This window comes from Epargyreus clarus, unplaced genomic scaffold, assembly GCF_041222505.1.
Source record: "Epargyreus clarus isolate Ecla_fem2 unplaced genomic scaffold, WU_Ecla_fem_2.2 ptg000027l, whole genome shotgun sequence".
In the NCBI taxonomy this organism is placed as follows: domain Eukaryota; kingdom Metazoa; phylum Arthropoda; class Insecta; order Lepidoptera; family Hesperiidae; genus Epargyreus; species Epargyreus clarus.
The window spans coordinates 6,808,675-6,831,169 of record NW_027332234.1 but is presented as its reverse complement, the minus strand read 5'-3'; the positions used below and the strand labels follow the sequence as shown (position 1 = coordinate 6,831,169).

The following is a 22,495-nucleotide window of genomic DNA, read 5'->3' as shown; positions in this document are numbered from 1 at the left end:
GTGACAGTATAAATCAATGTTTTTCTGATGTTTCATGCAGCCACTATTATTGCGTTTCAAATATACTTTCGTTTTGCTACTAATTAAATTATTTTTAACAAGAAACATGTAGTCAAATATCTCGTATAGATGATTCTACCAGAAACTCGCACCAGAGGAAAGAAAACATTCACCTGTCAATCTTGAGTTTATCAATAACAGTTCTAATACCATTAATTCCCTAAACGAACATACGAATACGATCTATGACAAGAGTGATATATTATGGCGTAAATCCGCTTGTTTACGTAACAAATCTATCGAAAAAAGTAACGTTCTATGAAATTTCAATATGAAAAACGTTATTTCCCGTCCCATTTGACACGTTCATAACCCGAGAGGATAAGTGAGCAAAAAATTGTATTGCGACAAAAAAAATGACAATCAAAATTGCTGTCGATACGTTTTAACAACTGACATATCGATTGTTCCAAGTCAAACATGGTAAGTCAAGCGTGTGATTACAATATAGTTTCATAGAATTTGTACACACGATATAGAACATGACGATGATAGATTGAACTCCAGACACGTAACTAGGTCATCATAGTACCATATGAGTCATTTCGTTTTACAACTTAATAACCTTGATGGATCACATTCTAATACCATATGCCATGGTAATTGATTTATGGGTGCAGAAACTATGGCGATCGGTTTTAATACCAAACTACGAACAATAAACTTGAAATTGAATATCATAAATGACGACAGAGTGTGGTCGACACTGCATATAATAAAGGAACTTCACAGAGGTGTGAAAATTCCGAAGAATCGATCGTAATTTCCAGAAGTACTCTTCCGATCATGTCTAACAAATTGCATGTCGAACGAAACGCATTGTCCGCAAAACTTAAGTATTGAACGAAGACAATATTCCGACGCGGCTTCGAGCGGGTTTTCAGCTCTGAAATGAAAAATGCAGCGTCTGAACACTGAATGAAAGACCGAGGCGCAAAACGAAAAAACCCGTGAAGCCGACAAAACAGCGGTTACGTTGCCAAACAAGAAGGACGCCTTTTCATAAAACGCTCGCATTTGTTACTGTTTTATTATCCGATTTATACTTTTCGTTACGTCAGTACACGGCGAAAGACAGCTGACGTAAATAGACGTTGTAGATTTTGCAGCGGTTCTGCACTTAATTTATGCGCTCCGAATTATGAAACGCGAAGATCTTGTTATATTACGGATTTACGTTCACCAAAACAGACTTATATTGTATTACATGTCATGTTTGTAGTTACGTATTAACGAATTGAATTAGACATAATATGTTATGTTCAATGGTCGTCATGTTTTCTAACATTATAAAACTTTAAAGCGTTAAAAAATGAATGAAAATCTAAGATTATGAATTTGCCAAAAGAAGCGTGTGTGCACTTTGATCTAAAACTAAATGAATCGTTTATTACAATGTGACTAACAAATACGTATCTTATCCTCCTATTTATAAGGATCAATGACTTCGTGAGATAGAGTGAGTACATTTAAATATTGGAGCTTGTTTAAAATTCAACGGCTCTTTCATGCTAATTGCGAAAATTTCTCTTACAGTTAAACTTTCAGCGTCGTTTACTGGAGGTTGTTTCTTGTCCCAAAATACCTGTAAAAGAGAAAATAGGGTTAAGTAACATTACAATTATAACATAAAGTAATTCTAAGTAAAATATAGGTATGTAAACGAAACCGAAAAACATATATACTATACATATATTCTATACATTGCAATATTGTGAAGGATTAACATACTTTCATGATTAATTGATAATGGTGGCGCCATCTTTTATAGAATAGGTTAAAGAGAAAATGCATATTTTTTAAATACACCTACAAATAACTCAGTGTATGTATACCTGCGTATGGGGTTATTGAGTTATAGACAGAAATAATTGTGAGCCATGCAATCCAAAATCCCATTAATAATGAACATGGAGCAATCACATAAATTTAGGCCAATTACGGTTCACTAGCATGTTCTATCGGGAATAACTAACGATGTACAATTCAATAATATAAACAAAATAGCTAAATTCTATAAATTTGAAACTGCTGAATTGCTGAATAAATTTTCAAAGTAGCTAGCATAACAAATGTGGTTAGCAAATTTTGTTCTGCCGACATTACACCGTATATTGAAACTGGTAATATATGTGCTAGATCAAAATTGAAGATGTATATTTACGAGAGCAGTTTTATCGGAGGGAAATTTATGCGGGGACATGAATAAATCGAAGAAATAAAGGTGCAAGGGAGCTTATCTGGAGAGATATTGGCACTATAAACACCTCAGCTCTCAAGCACGGACGCATTCACTTGGTTTGTAAGATAACCATGAAAATACGTATCGCTATTTTATGTACGCCGACATCAAAACTTAATGTTTGCAAGTAGTATATAAAGAATAATATAAATTCCATATTATAATAATATTACCATATTGATCTGTTTTTTTTCATAAGTTCTTTTAATTAGTAGTTATTTATTAACCTTTTTAAAAGGGTATACAAGTTATAAAGGAATTTATGAACTATTTTTGAAATTATTACTTGGTGTTAGAAATTGATGATAAAATTTGTTGTGTTCCAAGTATTAAAAACATGCTACATTGCTACGCATGTCCTTTTAATTTTACGAACTAGTCCAACCAACTACAAAGGACATGGATGGACTTCACAAACCATAGAATATCTAAACAAATTTCCTCACAAGGTTTTTTGTGAAAATAATTGCCAATTAATGTAACACAAATGCCTATCTACGCTACAATTTGAATCAAATATGGCCTTGTGTGTAACATAACGCTTATTCGATAACATTTTGCAGTGAATAAAAGAATAACACATTCACAACCGCTCCCATCCCGCCAAACACGATAACGTGCCAAATTTTTATAACTATCTACCAAATATTGATAGGAAATTCGAAAATGTATATAAATAACATAATCTGAATAGAGAACGTTTGGACCGCGTTCAAAAGCGGTCAATTTCGATGAAATAGGGTCTGAATGCGCCGGATGGATTTTAAGAACCGTAGCAGGTAAGAAAGTTTCACAAGTCTGGAAACAATTTTCTTCCGAGATAGACAATTTATGGGATGTAAGAGTTTGCGTTAGACATCTAAATTGTGATAGAAATATAGTTATCGTCCAATTTATTTTGAGCGAACTTAATAACACAATAGTAACTCAAAATGAAATGAACCACGTGTAATTTCACATCGTAACAACAATTTTGTACATATGTTTTCTTATTAAGTACAGATTTATCTGGTCCATTAAATTGTAGTTATTGTATGTGATAGTGTCTTCGTCCGACTAACCTTTAGGGTTTGTTTAGTCAAGATAAATAACCAATCAATCAATCAAATTAAAAAATATAGCTACACTATGCCAGTTTGATCACAAAACAAATCATAGAATGATTTTCGTTTTAAGAGGACACATAACTAAGCAACGATGAGCTGCCACTAATCCTTAGGTAACTCCCATCAATTCATAAAATCACATAGCGTATAAAGCAATCGAGCTCGATAGTAAATGCTAAAAATATTGAGTGTGCTCTGCATATCGCACTATCTCTGCAAGTATTTGTTCACCGATACTGGACACGGCTCTGTTTAGTTTCCAGATAATGGACGCAGATAGAACGAAAATACAATGTGAGGGAATTATACCTATTTATAGGAGAAACATTATAACACTCTCTATTCAAGTATTGTTATCTTAATGATTTTGATGTGATCAATAGGGCTTTTGTTACCTTTTAAGTTTTAGGACTTGTACTAGATTAGTTTTAAGCACATTTACATCGTCGAAGAGCATAAGAACCGGTTACGAATGTACTAATATCAGAATTTGTTATAACATCTTATTCTATTCAACATTCTAAAATGGATAGTCATACATCAATTTTTCGATTTTCTATATCAGGTTTATGCCTTACGTACGAGTATATAAAGTAAGCCCTTACGTAAAAAATGTTGGTACCCTTGTTAAATCCTGTAGGATTTATTTTAAATTGCCTTTATAAGATAACAGGTACCCAGATAAAGTCGATCATTACCGTGGGCTGGCCAAAGGGAAATCAGGGACTAATCGGCAATGAGAGATGAAAATAGGCTCGCAAATTACAAAGATAACATCGGCGTTCGGTGACGGTGGGCAAATGAACGGGAAAAATTATGCCATCAGAAATACTTACGGGAGTTGTTATCGAGAGATGGTTTTGAAACGCAAAGTTTCCATTTGGTGGTGAATAATTTTGGGAAGTGAATAAATTTTGGCCTCCTACAAAAACCATTTCGGATTAATTTATATTTAATATATATTTAAAATCGACTAATTACCAATTGGTAATAACTCGTGGATGACATTTTTCGTCCCCATATCCTGTTTACTGCTACTGCATAGTTCAATGTCTTTGCATATATCACCGTACCTTTTACGTATATTTCAACTAAATACTTTCTGCGTTAAATTAGACAAATTATTCGTGCAAGTAGAATCGTGCTTACTTGTGCAAAATATATTTCCACATATATCTGCAACATGTAAGGCCACCAAGAGGCTTAATCCTTTTAAGATAAGCGTAAAGTAAAAGATAATGCCGCTATACATTCTAGGCATTGCACAATTATTCTCCGAAATTAATGTCCCATGTCTGAGCGATAAAAGCGAGTGAAAGCATTATTTAATGTTTCTACATCGAAAGTAACATTAGGCACGTACATCTAATATCACGGGCAGTACATTTGCAGACAGAACGGCGCGTTCTATAAGGGTCGTTACTGACTGCGCGGTTTTCAGCAAGGCGTTTTGTAAACGCAAATGTTCAAAATGGACTTTACGCGTTTTTGATGTTATAACTTTGGTAAAATAAAATTATAATAAATAAAATAAATAAATAAATAAAAATAAAATTATATTTGTATGCCATTTATGGCAGAATGAGCGAAAATTCTTGACTATAACATCAATGTATACAGTTATACACCTTATTCTACAAATAAAGATTTTTGTATTTGTATTTTGTACTTGTAACTGTAACTCCGTTTCGAAGTTATTTCATGAATTGTAAGTATTAATGTTATTAAAAGATTAATTATAATTTTTATTATTTTGATTTGAATAGGTATATCACTGTCAGTTAGTAAGTCAGTCTAATTAGGTTATTTAAACTAGTCACCTTTTTTCCTGACGTTCAATATTTCCATAACAAAAGAAAAAAACAAAAATTAAACAAAATTTTCAAAAATATCAAAATTTGTAAGCATTATACCAATCTGTCCCAATTTTAAACATGTTGTTGTCTGCACATTAAAAGGCCACAAACACGTTCAGTCTGCAAACGCCCTTAATGCTTGATAAACAATACACGTCGGCCACACATCCAAATGGCTTCAGTGCCAAATCAGACAACGGTTGCATAGTTTTGAATAAAATTAACTGTTTAATTTGGACCGCAGTCCTTCCGGTATACCCTCGCGTCTTTCATAATTGCCAGAAAAGCAGTTTTGGAAGCAAATGGCTCTTGTCATGTTGATTTCCGCATGCTTGGGATTTCTTGGCGCTATAAACAGACGCCGTAGTTCGTAGCTTAGTTTTATTGTTATCTCTCAGTTATAAAACATAACAGTGCTTGCAATGACTAGCTTTTATGCGTAATATGTAAGCGGGGTAATTATAACTCATTACTGGACATTGGTCTCTTCTTGGGATTACGTCATAATCCTTCGTTATCTAAATATGTATCAAATATAATCTTCACACACCTTTAAACACTTTTTGGAAACCTAATGCATTTAATTTTGCATACGATGTTTATTTTAACCTTTAACAAAACTAATATATGTAGTTATTTTCTAGCGGTCATTTACATAGAAATTTTGATCTTACAAACTAACTAAAACAGTAGGTAGGTTTAGCCTTAGCTACAGCCCTTTAGTAAAAATAATATCTCACTACGTGGTCTATACAATGAACGTTTACATCTAAAACGCAACCGGGTAATTAGTCAACTCATTAACGCGCGACTCATTTTTCTTGAGCTCGGAATTTCTCGCTTTACTTTCATTACTGTTTAGTATTTTCAATGGCGCCACGAATGACCTGCTCGTAAGAAAAATGAAATGAATTTTTAGGGTTCCATACGGAAAGAAAACGGAACTCTTATAGGATAACTGTCACAATTAATTTGCTCCGAAACTACTGGAACAAATGAATTGAAAATTAGTACATATCTTCGAATGAGGCTAGAGTTTTGAAGGAAATCCAGAAAATAGTTCTTTACTTAAATACCTATTATAGGAAATGCTTTAGCAAATCTATGATCTTAAATGACACTGGGAGAACTAGATTTTCATTAACAATTAATTCATTTACAGTACAATTTGTACGGAACTCTTTTCACGCGATTTAATTCGCCACTTGCCCAGTTTTCCCATTTTTCCCGCGACTGCACCTGGCGGGGAAAATAGGAAAGCTCTTTGCCGGTTTCACAATAAGCCGCCATATATAATACGACCAGCTAGAGACAGCTTTGGTAACCGCATCAAACGATAAAGGCCTTTTATATGTCGGGAACATCTACTATGTATGTAGTTTATCTGATGTGAGTAACTGCACTCTACCTCAGTTGTATCATGGCAACATACCTACTTGGATTCAGGTAGAATTACAACCATACTTAATATACATCGTGATACTTTACTTATTTTAGTACAGTTTTTGTTTGATAACTAGCTATCGATTTCTCAGATTCTAATAGATATAGTTTGATTCGTTGTATAATAGAATCATTCAACTGGAATTGAAAAGCTGAATGGAACGAACTAGAATGGAACGTTGTTATTCTTAGAAGTACGGTTATTCTGTTGTAATATTTTCTTAAAGTAAAATATAAATAACGCGCTAAATTTAAACTATATATCGTTTTAAACGCCATTTCATGGTTGTTGGCAAAGGTATAACTGTCAAAACTCATGAAATATTTTCATAATTTTTCATCGTAAACCAGAACATTTCCGAACGTGTGTTGTTATACAACATAATGACATTATAATATGTAGATAAAATTTAATATTATTTCAATTATTTGTTTTGAAGTTTACTCCTAATTTAAAACATTTGTAATTGACAACGAACAGTTGTGCGTTTTGATTATAATGTTACTATAACAATTTCAAATGCTTTTGTGTAAATGCCGGTTTATATACTTTCATGTGGCGTCAACAACAAATTTTAGTTTAAATCTTTAATCCTTAATATATCAAGGAGTTTTAAAATCTTTTTTACAAATTCATTTACAACCGAATACAGGAAGATCCTGGTTAAATATCAAAAACACAATAAAGTATACATAGAATACTTTTAATTACATTAAATTTGATCAAGTACTATTTAATATAGAACGAGTATTTTATAAGAAAAAACGTGTTAAACTGTACATAACGTATACACGTTTTACTTTAATATTTCACGTTAAGCATTCGTAACCTTAACACGCTAGCGTTGCGTCGAAATGCACACCACACTCACAATTAGGACCACTACATACTTGCTACTTTTAACATAACGAATTTGCGACTGCGATTTTTTTCTTAATTGGCTTTACAAGTACTACTATTAATTTTTTTTTCTTAATTGGCTATACAAGTATACTGTTCATTTATAATTTTGGAGAATTTGTTAAATGAGGTCAGATTGAAGATTTACAGATATCATATTAGCGCTTTAAAATATTATACCATTTGATTATGAGATGAAGACATTCATATGATGAGTTATTGGTGACTGATCATATTATTATTATATTTAGTATCGTGATTGACTGTTGTTATTTTAATCTCACATAAGTCTAGTCGAAGGGGAGACGTCTGGAAGCCTACTAATTAAATTACAAAAATAAGGCTATCAAACACGCATTTATCACGCAATGCGATTGAAAAGATTTATCGTAATTCCATTACGTTCAGTCATATTGTAGTAAAAGGTAAAGAGGTAGGAACCTTTTTCGTTGTTGTTTCTAAAGTATGTGAAAAGTTAGACACTGATGTTAACATTTCAATCCAATTTGTTGATCGATTTTTGTAGACTGTTTTAGTCTATAGACGGAAGTGACCATTTACTATTCGATGGAATGTATCCGAATTTTCTTCTTTAATTTCGTAAAAGTAGCAAGCATGTGGCCAGCCTACAACTTGCATCGAAAGGCATGGCAAACCCACATTAAGAGAGCGTAAATGTTCGGCGGCAGGTATACCCGGAGAGCCTTCATTAAGGTCGCAATCCTACATTTGCACGTGGAAAACGTGCAGCCACCGAATAAACTATAATTTATTTTCGCTCTACTCTGCGACCTACAACGCAAAACTCATTTTAACGTAAAGAATTTATGGACTATGTTTAATCGACTTTTTACTTGCGTTTTATAACTTCCTTTGATTCAGTTGTTTTATGGCTTTCTGTACCTAAAATATTAAAATTGCTCGCATCTTTATCTCACATTCTGTGCATGGAATTGTGAAATTGTAAACTTTGCGTGTTTTACATTGAACATTTTTGTAAGCTGGTTATAACTTTTATATGTAATACACAAAGTTCTAAGACACCATTACTCAACCACAAATAGCATTGAAGCTCTGGAACACCTTATTTAAGTGTCTCCTTACTATATCCTTTGAACCAGAACACAAGAAAGGTGGTATAACCAGTATGGTTCGATCTAGCAGGTACCACCGCCACGCCTAGTTCTTACGTTTCGCTGGATGGGTATGAAAGACGGCTGAGTTGCATCTTAGTCCTGAGGAGTGACAATGCATCTGTTATCGACATCAGAAAGAATCCCCATATTAACTCTATAGATATGGTTATCAATATCCATGAGCAACAATTGCATAATCATGCAATGGTCGTTGTTACTCATGGATATTCTGCATTCTTATTTCCTACTTTGCTCAGAAACTTTACTTAAGAACACAGCAGCGCTTGACACTGTTTTCATAAAGCTCAAATAATTTTAAAGGCAGTTGTCACGGTGATGCCCCCATGAACAAGCTTATATTTTAACAACCATGACTCGCTTCAATTAATTATTATGACGTACTAATGGCATTGCCATTTGCGAAAACGATCACCTTGTGCGTCGATATACAGATGACATATTATTGATATTATAAGCAGGACGTGCATGAGTGGACTTTAATAATCTGTGCCGGCCACACAGAATACTAAATACATTTACTATTTACATTATAATAATTATGATTAAGATGTTTGAATAAAGATAAAAGGACTTGTAATTTGTTGCGTGCATAGAGACAACATTTCAAACTCTTTAAAACAACATCAGCGTTACAACTGCTTCTGGTAAAGTAGTTTTACCCGATTTAGAAAGATAATGTTGTAATGGTTGAGCATATGTATGTATGCCTCACACTTTGGTATGCTTTGCAGCCCAAACGGCTTGACGGATTTTACATCTGAGGTATTGATGGGTTCGTCTGGATTGCGGAAGTTGTGTTTTTATTTTTATAATAATTGTCTAGTTAGGTTCGGTATTGTTAAGATATGATTACACAGAATTACTTCGCTAAGAGCTTAGTCGTCGGAAGCAGCAAGTTGTGACCGACTTCTATCAAGCTTATTTTTCGGAACACTCTGTGATATGTGAAACATACGAGTATGGGCATACTTGTACTTTCGCATTGATACGTGTATCAATGGGGGGTAATTAAAATTTCGTCTAATTGGTACTGGTTACACATAATTATACATTGGTGGCAGTATCCCCTTACATAAGCTGGACTTTGCAACCGTTTTTGATTGCATAAAACAGCTTCGAAGGCCTTTAAGAGGCCTTTTAGTGGTCTTAATTAAGTAATTTAATTTTCAGGATATTAACATGTAACAGTTACTTACACTCATCTTTATGTAGTAACAGTTATTTTACGACTCAATGCCATTTGAGGGAGAATACACTAAAACACGAAACGTTTCATTTTAGTCTTCATATAAGATAGAAATGCCGGACAGAATGCACTAGAATACGAAACATTTGATCTTAGTACACACCTGAGTGAGTTGAATGTCCATAAAATCGCAATAAACGAGGGAAACAGTGTTTGTGGCGGTAATATTATGCTCGTATGTAATCACATGTTACTCCAAGCGAAACTATAAGTATACGCCTACCATCTCTCGAATTGAAGCATGACGTTACGAGTACATTGCGTTTATAAGTAATATTAACGTGCAGTTTAATACAACACTTTGGCTAATATTACACTATTTACGAATAGCCCCATAACAGTATTTTTATTTCATGTTTAAGCTTGCATTAATGATAAATTTTAATAAAAAAAAGTCATTTAGCGCTATTCGCTGTTTATAAGAAACACATGTATAAGATAAATACATATAAGAGCAGAGAGAAATACGATATATATTTAGATAACAGTAGAAACTCTTCTACAACGATTGCAATGTTAGACGATATGTGCTCTATCATTGAGAGACTTACTTAAAATGTTACTTTACCATGGATCGAACCCTTTTTGCATGACCGATTGAAATGATAACAACTTCGCATTAGAGTCGTCAGTCACTTGACTACTAGTAGTAAAAATTATAGATAAATTTTGCAAAGTAGAGAAAGTTCAACGCTCTTATTTGGTCCGATAAGAGCTGTCAATTCTTCGCAGGTGATAATTTGATATTAAAAGGGGATTATTCTGTCTAACATCAATCTTACTGATATCTAAAATTGGATTATGTTTATATTCTGGTATAATCTCATAAATGGCTAGAGAAATTTAGTGCATAAGTTAACTTTTAGAAAGGGGCGTTATTCTAGATTTATTTTTAGGTAACATAGCAAAAAAATATATATCATTGAGGTACTAAATTAATCAATAAGTAAGTAATAAGTAGTAGGAATTGTAATAAGTATTAGTATTTTTTTGTATATATAAAGTACCAAGAGAGTAGTACGGTACTTTATATTAATTACAATCTATTCTAATTTAAGACTAATGAGTAATTCTACGCTAACTTAAACTGCTAAATAATCGTATAATGAAAGTGGCGTCCTCTGACACTGCACTCTTTTGTGTTATCAAATAAGGTAAGTAATTGTCATTGATACAATAAATTTAGAGATGTAGCAATGTTATCAATAAAAAAAAATAATGTCATCATGTTGTCATAAAAAATGTAACCCTAAATATTATAATACAATAATTATCCTCGATATAACTTTTGAATTTCATAGGATAATGAGCTTGAAGTATAAAAATCTCGTAAAATCTTATCATTGAGTACAAAGACCGTTGCAACTGAGCACTGTAATGGGATGCTAATTAAGTGAAGGCTGCGCAAAAATCTCTAACTTCATAATAGCTCCAACTAACCTTTGTACTATCTGAATGTGCTTTAAAATTATGTTGAATATGAGATTCAATTATGTTGAGCACTGCAGAGCCGAGATTTCTAAGAATAATCTCTAGGTTTATTTATTCATTAAAGTAATCTGACAGCGTTATACAACTCGGGATTAAAATAAGTGATAAGGAATCATACAAATTAATGTAATCTCTGTCTATCTATGATTATGTGTATGTTTTACTTCTGATGCATTATATCATAACAAAATACAAGATTAAAATGTCCTAAGCGATATTCAAACGAATATTCAGGAAACTTTTCTAGAGAGCAATTTTTCAATAAATTATGAATGTTATTATTTGAAGATACATACATCTTATAGAGGACTGAAATAAATCGAAGTGTTTGTAGCTACATATAATACTTTCACATATAAATATGAAATGGCTCATAAACATTGCTTCAACAGAGTGAACTGCCACAAAACATTCTTATGAACATTTTAACATAACATACCATAACTAAGCGGCAATAAATTGTGAAAATTTCACATTTTACTACATTTTTACGGACCTCGTTGAATATTTTGAATATTTACTCGCTTATTACGCGAACGATTATGGAGCATTACACTGTAGTCTTGGCTTTCCTGTTAAATATTTATGCTTGAGCCAACTCTGCGCCCCGGGTTTGCTCGCGTGGAAATAATTTATGTAAGTCCCACTTTTACTCAGGTAAAGATTTAAAATTTAAAGATAAATTAGGAGCTTTGTTTTTTTACACTAAACGCTTTAAGCATTTGTCTTAACTAAAAAGCTTGGAATTAAAAGCTTTCGTGTTTTTGATAAATGGCACTAGACGTCTTTTTTCATTGTCTTTGTGAGTATAATAGAGTTAGTCTCTATTTTTTTACTAATTAAAAATAGCTTCGACTATACTACTAAATATATGGAAAATAATAATTGTAGCAGTCTGGAAGTGAAAAAACCTTAAATAAGTATATCGAAATCTTAAGACCACTGCTATATTGTATTTTAGTATTTTTTAAACTTCGATGCAAGACCTCGGATACAAATACCATTTATTTTGCACTGGAAAAAGTACAATAATATTTACATAGTGATTTGATCTTGACAGACGATCTCTATTTAGAAAGGGACACAACTCATACAACTAAGTATAGTATAAATATATAAAGTCAATAGTTTAAGACATGTATGTTTATAAAAGACATACGTGTGCATCGATTGATACATACATTTGAGATTGCGCTGGCAATTATCCTACTTCATAGCACTACGTCATCTGTTAATGAAAATGTTGATTGGACGTATTAACACCATTCCGTATGCATTGCTTTATTAACATCGAATGGGGAAAATTTGAGCCAACTGTCAAATTGTTAGTTAGTCATGATCATCTGATTCGATGTTATTCTATCGAATAGAACCTCTATGGTTTGAGTCCGGAGGCAGCTATTTCAACCTAATAACAGCAGTGTTATACGCTACTATACTTCGTTTTGAGGATATGGAGAGATACTTATCTGAGGGGTTCGCACTTACTCTTCAGTTAGAATCAGGAGTTGATTATAGATACCCAGATGGCAGTAGTCCCTTTCTATCAGATGAACTGCATGTCTGTCTGCTACTTCATTATTAAAAAACTAAAATATTGGAAAGTACGATAGAAATTGTAGAATAATGTTAATATCAACCCATTAACCGGTAAATGCCGTTGAGTTGTAAAAACCTTCGTGTTTTAATGAAAGTATATTAGTTTAAGTCTGCGTTAATTAGTAACTTACGTACGTTGGTACACGTAAGTAAGAACATTCATAAATTTATTATTCGCTAACGTGTTGAAATTTAAAGTTAAATGCAGTCTTAATTAAACTGCTGTTAACGAGTATATCCGGATTATAATTCAACGTAAAAATATTTATTATTTATATGTCTATTAGAAGAAATTAATGTTTCTAATAATAATTTAAATAAGACTTGAATATTTTTTGCCGAGTGCGGAGGGTAATGTCTTTCGATTGTATGTATTGTGTTTTCTTTGGCTGGATCTGTAATCCAAGTGGCTTGATGGACATTAACATAATTACGCAGTGTCGTTGAATTCGTCTAAATTGTGAGAGTGACGTAGGCTATATTTTTCAGCAGTAGGGTTTTTCTTTAATAATAATCTTATCAAGAATATATTTTAAATAGCATTTATGTACTGAAACAATTATGTTGGTACTCATATAAATAAACCAACGAGCTCTAAAAGGACGAGGATGTCTTATTTAGTTAAAACAACACTATGACCTGTACACCTTCAAAGTTAAATACTATCAACTTAATAATTTATATCTTAGGAGTTAAAATAATTGACACAAAGTTAACGTATTTGACCCGTACATAACAAGATAATTAGCTCATAAAAATGGTAATCTGCCTAATTGGTATTGGTAAGTTGTTTTCGTGTGACTCGCCACCTCTTTACACTTAACGCATGATCGCCACCATCGCGTAATGCCGTGACACTCGGGCCGATGCCACCGACTTCATCTCAGACAGTCGTTGCACAGCAGATGTTCAAAGACCCTTGTTCGAAGAATTGACAGTTCACTGACTGTCAAATGGATAATTTTCTCTTTTAGAGCGAATGTCTGGACTAAGATGTCTTTATTACGAAAAACATTAGAAGGAAAAATTAGAAACTAACGAAATCTTTTACTCTGTTCCTAAACTAAATGTACGAGTACTTTATTACTGGACTTACTTCCAGGAAAATTTTGTTTAAGTGCTTTCGCTAAAATTGAAGTTTTATTCTTAAAATTTAGTAACTATCATTCTTATAATAAAATTAACTACGTATTATTTTGTTATGATATCTTGTTATACAATTACATGATTATGTTGGACATCTCCTAGCTATACGAAAAATAAATTCCTACTACAAACGCTAGTATAAAAGTATAAGAATTTTACATTACCCTGAAAAATGAGTCAAATATTTTCAGCTACAGCACACTGAATACCACATTGACTGCATGTTAATTGTTAATTACCTTTCTCTCAGTGATGGATGTAATCTGTCATTTATAATTATCAAGATCATTTCTTTCGTACAAGTACTAACAACACTGCGTTGGAAAGTTTTATGGTCGTGGAAAGTTGTTTAGCGAAGTTTCTCAAATACTAGTGCAGAACAGAAAAAGGTTTTGAAATTCAATTTTAAACACCGATTTAGAAACTAGGCTCGTTGCTGAACATTTTTCCACAAACTCAAGTGAAACTTCGGCTTCCTTTAGTGGGTCACATCGTCTCGGAAGTATTTATAGTAGAGTCGCGTGCTATCGATCGGATAAATCTCGTAAGATGCAGCTCCGAAATGTTTAAACGAATTCTGGGATAGCTCGTTATTGCCATCAACCTATTTCTGAACTGTGCCATAAGGGATATTAAGGCAACCTTTAAATAATGTTCGTTTTCTCACAACGTTCTGTCATCATTACGGTAAGTGATACGTAATGAATTTATAATACGTACACATTTTTTTTAATAGGAAACTGGGCAAGTACCTAATAAGTATATGACTTTTGGTTTATCACTGTTATTAATATTACATTACAATTTTGATAAATAAATACAAATTTATCCCCTAATGTCACCTCATTATATGTATTAGTGCCTAAATGGACGCACACAAAGAAAAGGACGAGTGAGTATTTGTACCAAAACCCAAAATAATCTTAAATCAAAAATTATTAATATTTCATCATCTGTTTAATCGCGAATTGAACACGGGAAAATTCACATGTTCAATTGGTATAGTAATTATACGTCGCAAAAAATAGAAAATAGTTCCATTTCCCTTTTTCGAACACATTTCTTTTTGGTAGCCGTAATCTGGTATTAACTTGGATTTGGTATTAGCAACACATACATAAAGAGTCTTAATTAGACACATAACATAGATGCCCTTTCAAGAACAAACTTTCTGTGACAGCAAAATATCAATATTAAACGACGTTTTTCCAATATTCTGTTACAATTACATTGTCAGAATAGCATTATTTATTACTACACAAACACATTACAAATTACAAATTATTCACGATACTGATTTAAGTAGTTATTTATCGTTACCACCATCTTGCGGTGTTTTTTCAGTGGAGAAGACGATGAAAGAAATTCCATAACATGCAACAGTCATTTTAAATTATAGATGTTTGTTTTATTTGGCAAATATAATTTGTGCTTTTAATCATTTAAGATTTCAATTACTTAAACAGTAATAATTATTTTTAGAGTTGTTTTAAGAACGATCTTCCTATTTTATTTATTCCTTTTGATAGAGTCTACTATGTTTTTCATAGCCATAAAATAGATGTTTAGTAGTTTACTTTTACTTTGAGATGTAATAAAAATATGAAAGCTTTCGGATTTCATTACTATATTTATATTACTTACCATCAGATGCAAAGCATGTTCCTTAGCGACTTCGAATATCAAGAACGCAAATCTGATATTTTTATGAACACCAGGAAATTGTACTAACATTTTTACGCGCGTAAAACGAGTAAACCCCGGTCACCCATTAACGGATATTTAGGGCAATAGCACACGTTACAACTGTCGATATAAGGAAGTGTTAACACGTGTTACAAGCCTAATGTATTTTTAACTACACTACATTTAACCAGCGGTTCCAACTATCGACTAAAACTGTGCATGTACGAGTAGTTTCACACTGAATTACGCGAAGCTGTTACTTGCGGGCTCATGTTTATATAATGTATTGGTATTGCGTACCGCTATTATGCGATGGTTTTGTTTTTAATATATTCGTTGTACATAACACTAAAACACAATTTGGTCAATTAAAACTATGTACATTATTTTGGCCAGAAGTGTGTTATAAAAACTTACAATGTGTGTTATGAAAAAAGTTACTTATCCTATATATTATGTAAGGGTACAGTCGCTGAAGCACTTTTTAGTCTGGAGTCAAGGTCTGGAGTTTACTTTAACACGCTACTCCATTACATGAGGGCGTGTTAGTGGCCAAACATTATTAGATGTTTTCAAACTGTCCATGGCCTTCAACAACGTCTAAATTAGGTACTCTGGAAAGCATGACAGTCCGCATGAAAATAATCCACTAGCGGTCACCCATCGAACTTTCTACACAACTCGCGTCAATCCCTTTGTGAAGTTAAACTTATCCAAATTGGTAAAATTGAAATCAATGTCGAATTAAAAATAGGCACAATCCTAAGTATACTTAAACTAAATTATACGGTACCGATGTTACATAAATCAAGTGAAAATCAAAACAAGTTCAAACAAAAATAAAGCTTTATATTCGTTTTCACGAAACATGAATCAAAGTTTTGTGCTACGAAATCTGTTACGAAACGCAACTGACCACTGGTTTCGTTGAGTTATGGACACGGAACCACAGATTTAAATCTATAGATGCGCCATGCCGTTGTACAATAGTCACAAATTTTACAATGACATAGCACAGCTGAGTCAGCTGAGTCATTTAAGATCAATTTGTCGTCTAAATGTAAAGAGAAAAAGCAGACGCGAAATGTAATTAGCGCTTTCAATGTCTGCTGGATTTTTTGTAGATATATTTTTTCTGACGGTGTATTTTTTTGAAATGGTGTACAGCTAAAAGGATTTTAAATGCAATGGTTTAATATTTTGTTACACTAATACTGTTAACAAATAACTTCGTATTTTATTTTATCCTATTCAAAAGTGCTAAAGAATTTCCGCAATACGAATATTAGTAAAGCTAACACCATTAATTAGTTATTTCATATATTGATAGGTATGTGCTAAGAACCATTAAGACATTTTAATTAAGACATATTCCAAGATCAAATTTATTTTGATACGCCGTTGTCCCAAACCTCGTTATCACCGAGACCATTTTACATTGGACATTGTCTATACAATTCCAAAACAATACAGTTTTTACAAGGGCATATTAATGATTTAAATCCATGTACAAACGAACAATTCCCAGCCTTGAGTCGTAAGTATATCAACAATCTACTGCACGCCCTAGCGTAGTGATTGCGATCGTAAATTACTAAATATCGCGAACTATGAACTCTGCTACTTCGCCGTATACCACGCAAAAGTTGCACTGTAAGCTCCATATTTTAGCGAAATTTCCTAAAGTTAGTGCGCTCGAAAGTGCCACATTAAGCGGAAGTGAGAAATTCGCCGTATGTGGTAAATACTAATTTATACTAAGTAATTGCAAGCTGGGAAATGAACATTTTGACTATTTGGTCTTTAACGAATACCTTTGGAATGTATAAGGAGCATTGCTTTGTTAAGCACTTATTGAAATTGAAGTAGAGGAAAAATCCTATCTAAAATGGAATAACTACGTTGTTTCTCGTAACTATCATAGTACATTAATCCCTCTTATTTTTTCCACAAATATGGCAGCAAAATCCTGCTGACTTAAGCGCTAGAATTTAAATTTCATCGATTAATACATTTTTGTTAAAAATTCTTGAAAAATAAAACGGGAGCCCGGTAGGTAACACTTATTTTATAAAAACCCCACCTAACAACACCGTGACTCAACTGAAGGTTAAATATGCGACCACACATGTGAAAATATTTGGTAAATTGCAATTATTTGGTAAATATTCGGCATTTTTCGTCATACAAGGTGAATTTAAATCAATCCCTAAAATACTAGTAGATTTTTCAAGGAACAAACATCATAATATAGATAATCATTTAGTAGACGACTTACCATACAATGTTAGCTTTGAACAACTTACAAAGGCTTTTGTTGTTTCGTGGCAACGAGTTTTTCCTTTGTCGTCCATTTCGTATGACAAAAAAACAAATCGTGCATAGACAACTAAGTGCCAGGATCCTCGTAAAATTGCATACAATGCAAAAAACAATGGAAAAACGCTTGTTGCGCCTATCATTGCAAATTCCATTTGCAAGCGTCCGCGCCTGACTGTACATTGCCACCGTAGAGCAACATATCTATAGATATGTCATCATCCCATTGACTCGTACAACTGTATCAGTGAGCATTCATTTGTGTGATTGCGTCTAGCGCGTGGTCGGACAGTTTCGAAATAGCATCCTTTTTTAGGAACAATACCAAGAATGAGAACCTATACCTATATACTATTAAATTTGAGCCACTTATTATAAAACAGTTCAATAAATTTATAACAAAATGAAATATAAACATTTGCATAGATTGTGTCTTAAGATGAACAAAATTGTCAATTATCTTCAAGGATAATTTCCGTAAATGAAGAACAGTAAATCAAGTACCAAGGACCATGGTATTACTTACCATATAATTATCATTTATTGTCAAAAACCTTTACATTTATCTCAAGTAAGGTATCATTTGCTCATGGAAGCTTTCTAGACTCATAGCTCTACACTAGAATTTTTCTGTCGTGGGAATAGGAACACACAAAGACATATACAGAAATACCCAGGTCCCAGACGTGAGACAGAAATCGAAATTCATCATTTACATATTCGTCTTTACCGGCAATTGAACATATTCGTGTAACCGCCCCGACTCGCGAGTCGTCGTTGTTTGCGGTAATGATGACATCTCTATAGCTATAACGCTCTGTGATTGCGACATACCTGATTTATTCAAACGGCAAGACGATTACGTCGAGACCGAATTATGATTTCATGTCAAGTCACGCCTTGTTACTCCAAACCAGTTCTTATGATGACGTGATACGGCAATCTGTTTGGTATGGCGTCGAGAGGATCGCTTGTTGGCATTGATGCAAAGAGTGACTCAGAGGAGGTGAGGTATACCTCGTTTTCTATTTCTCACTGGCCCGTTACTTAGTCCCTCGGTAGAATTTTAAACAGTAATAAGTGACTAGCTACTGCTTATATTAATTTGTTTGTTTATTTCTCAAATTTATTGTTATGGAGTCTTTGTCCGTCCGTTCAAATGTCTACTGTATTACTTAAAGTTGCGTTATTGCTACTATAAACATATTATGTAAATATTTTTTGTAAAACAGAAAAAAGAAACAATGTATGTTGTAAGTTATAAAAACTTGTTATTGCTATTATTTTATAATTTTATTAATTTTCACATTGAATTAAACTAAGCTAAGAAACAATTTTACTTTCACATATAGTAGATTTTACATTCACATATAGTGTACACACTTTAAAAATTAAAACAAGGGATGCTCTACGTCGTAATATAAGAAACCTACACTACGGTAAACACACGAGACATAAAAAGGGAAAAAGGAACTCCCCTCCTGCACCTAAGAGTCTGTAACATATGTAGCGGTCTTTATCTCCAGAATTTAAAGAAATAAATCGCAATGCACCCTTTTAAAGAGAAAAACGATACTATTTTTATTTTGAACTATTTTGTCACTCACGATACTACGAATCTCATATATTAAAATTCATCAAACCGTTTAGAGAAGCTTGTGCCAACAAAAACTAGGCATAAATAATAAAACACACAAATACATACATTCATACACACATACATAAAATCTTTCTGCCTTAGTTGGGTACAAAATGAAAGTAAAAATAAACGACGTGTCTAGCGAAACTGGAATCAGCTCAATCGAAGGAGACCCCCATGAGTCACATTGACTCATAATCGCTCAGTTTACCAACAAAGTGATCAATAAATGTTCAAGACACAAGATAAGAGTTTATGACCAATGACGTTATTATCTCAAACGTCTACTGAATATCTTTGATCGGCGCCACGCTTAAATGATAGGCTAAGTACAACATTACTTTCTACCGAAATCTATAGCTAAATTTGTTTACCGAATATAACGAAATCCTGATTTCTTTTTAAAAACAATCAAATACCAATAAAACTATAATTGGAACAGCAGAATAATATAATGACTCACAATGGAAAGCTTGCTAGTCCGTTATACAAAATATTATCTTTTAATTGCCTGCCTTTTACCGATTAAATACCAATATCCTTTCGTTTAATAATATTTTAAATATTACATGTGCATTTTTTATGTCAATTAAATAGTCCTATAAAATGCTTGAATATATCTGAAATATCTGTCTACTAAATATCTTTAAATTATCTTCCTTATAAATATAAACAGAGAAGATTCTCTAAAAACAGTCCACCTCCACATCATTAAACAAGAAGATAGTGGAGGACATAGTTAAACTGTTTCGAAGTGTACAGTGCAAATAAATAACTTTCTTCAAATATGAAAAGGGCGCTTACCTGCATACGAGGATACAGTCTACACACTACTTGAACATTCTCAAGATATCCTTTGTCCTTTGACGTCCCCAGACGCTCAGCAAGGCGTATCTACTGGTTGAAACAATCCTGCATTCACAGGATTGCCCCACGGCTTCTCGTGTTTGCGTTTCATCAAAATTTGGGAAGCGTTCCTTATACCTGTCTACGTCTTGATCTTGGATCTCTAAGACCTTTAAGATCTCTATTTCTGTGTTACCTTATGAAGAATTATATTCGAGCATACTTTGAGGATGTATTTAAAATTTATTTCTATGATAAGGACTGTTTGATCATGTCCCGGTTGTCGATTATTCTCAGAGCTTATTATCTTAATACTGCAACGGCTTAACTTCGCACAAAAATAAGAATCTTATTAAATTTTGCTTTTAAATAGCGTGCTGTACAGTATATCCGCGAACTACAAATATATTGTATAAATAACTCAAAATGTTATCAGTTCTACAAGCGCAGGTTGTAATTACTCGGAGTACGAAATAATTAGTGGTTACGAGACAGCCATTACAAAACCACTCCGGAACACTGCTTGCCAATGTACTGTCTTTCGTTCATTGACACTGAACAATATGCTCTGATTTATTTTTAATAATAGAAAAGTAAGGCGTACGGGTGTCTTATTTAGACGTAGGTTTGAAGGTGGTAGAACCCTTTGTGGTTCGACTCCGGCGGCACCACCGCCAAACCTATTTCTGCCTAATAACAACAAGTGTTAGGCACTGCTGTGTTCCATTTTAAAGGGTGTGGTAAGGTAGACATACTTTTCCGAGGCGTTCCAGCTTCCTCAGCCACACTACCCCTGAGGTAGCTGCGCATCTGTGGCCGACCTGCGTAAAGGTGTATTAGGCAGAAGTCCTTCAGCGCAGACAGAAGAAACATAGGGCAAGGATACAAAAGCACAAGGTGCACGACTCATCTTTCGTACAAAAATTATATCACTGCAAAAAAACTTACAGAGGCCGTGTGTGCGCGCATCGCCCTTATTTTTTTCGTCTCTTCTACCTGGACTGAGTCACACAAAATTATCTATTCTAGTCTTTTACTTTCTAAATTACGTAATATGGCTGTAATGTCTGTATATTGAAAATATTCCGAACCAATCTTTTACAGAAGTATATTGTACTTTGATATTACATCATTTCTAACCTTTATATATAATAACGAAGTAATAGTTCTCATAGAATTAGAATACCTTATTAAATTTTATTTGTATCGAGAAATGCAACTTACCAGGCTAGTAGAGCCGCGTATAGGAGGAGGCTATTATTAAGGCCCTCATTACCCTCCCCTAAGGGTTAATGTCCCTTCCTTACCTTAGAAACAATTATCTCAGAAGGCACAAAAGATGGGATCTCTATTGTTTTCTTGTAACAATTAACTCTACTGTAACGATCATAGAAACGAAAATAAATACATAAATGCAAGGGGTCTCGTACCTGGATGCCACAAAATTATACACTACATTACAGATCTTTCTGGAGCAATGGAGGAAAGCGTAAGGAATCCTCTGAAGTTTTAGCATATGTGGTAAGTATCTATATAAGTTTTCTCTGTGTATCCGTCAACGAAGTTTCGGATGCATCTGAAAGTTCTCTGCTACTACACCGTCAAGTTTGTAATTACAATCCAACAAAAAAGTGTCAGTCATTTTTGGTGTGGCTTTAAGTAGATCGTTCATAATATTTTTAAAAGTATTTATGAATCCAACAAGTTTTATTATCTGCTACACATGAACAACAACTGGTATTAACGACCCTTTAAAAT

General features: G+C 33.3%; 1 protein-coding gene across 10 annotated transcripts in view; it reads right to left on the bottom strand.

Annotated features, from left to right (window-relative positions):
* Positions 1-22,495, bottom strand: part of RapGAP1 (Rap GTPase activating protein 1) — a 383,574-nt gene that overhangs the window by 58,374 nt on the left and 302,705 nt on the right. For 7 of the 10 annotated variants that reach the window (XM_073088859.1, XM_073088857.1, XM_073088860.1 and 4 more), the window contains one exon: positions 1,595-1,645. The exons of 2 other annotated variants lie outside the window; for them this stretch is intronic. In XM_073088859.1, coding sequence (XP_072944960.1) covers positions 1,595-1,645 — 51 coding nt within the window. Of the gene's footprint in view, positions 1-1,594; positions 1,646-15,891; positions 16,152-22,495 lie in introns of those variants that run through there. One more of the 10 variants, XM_073088865.1, reaches the window with a different exon arrangement.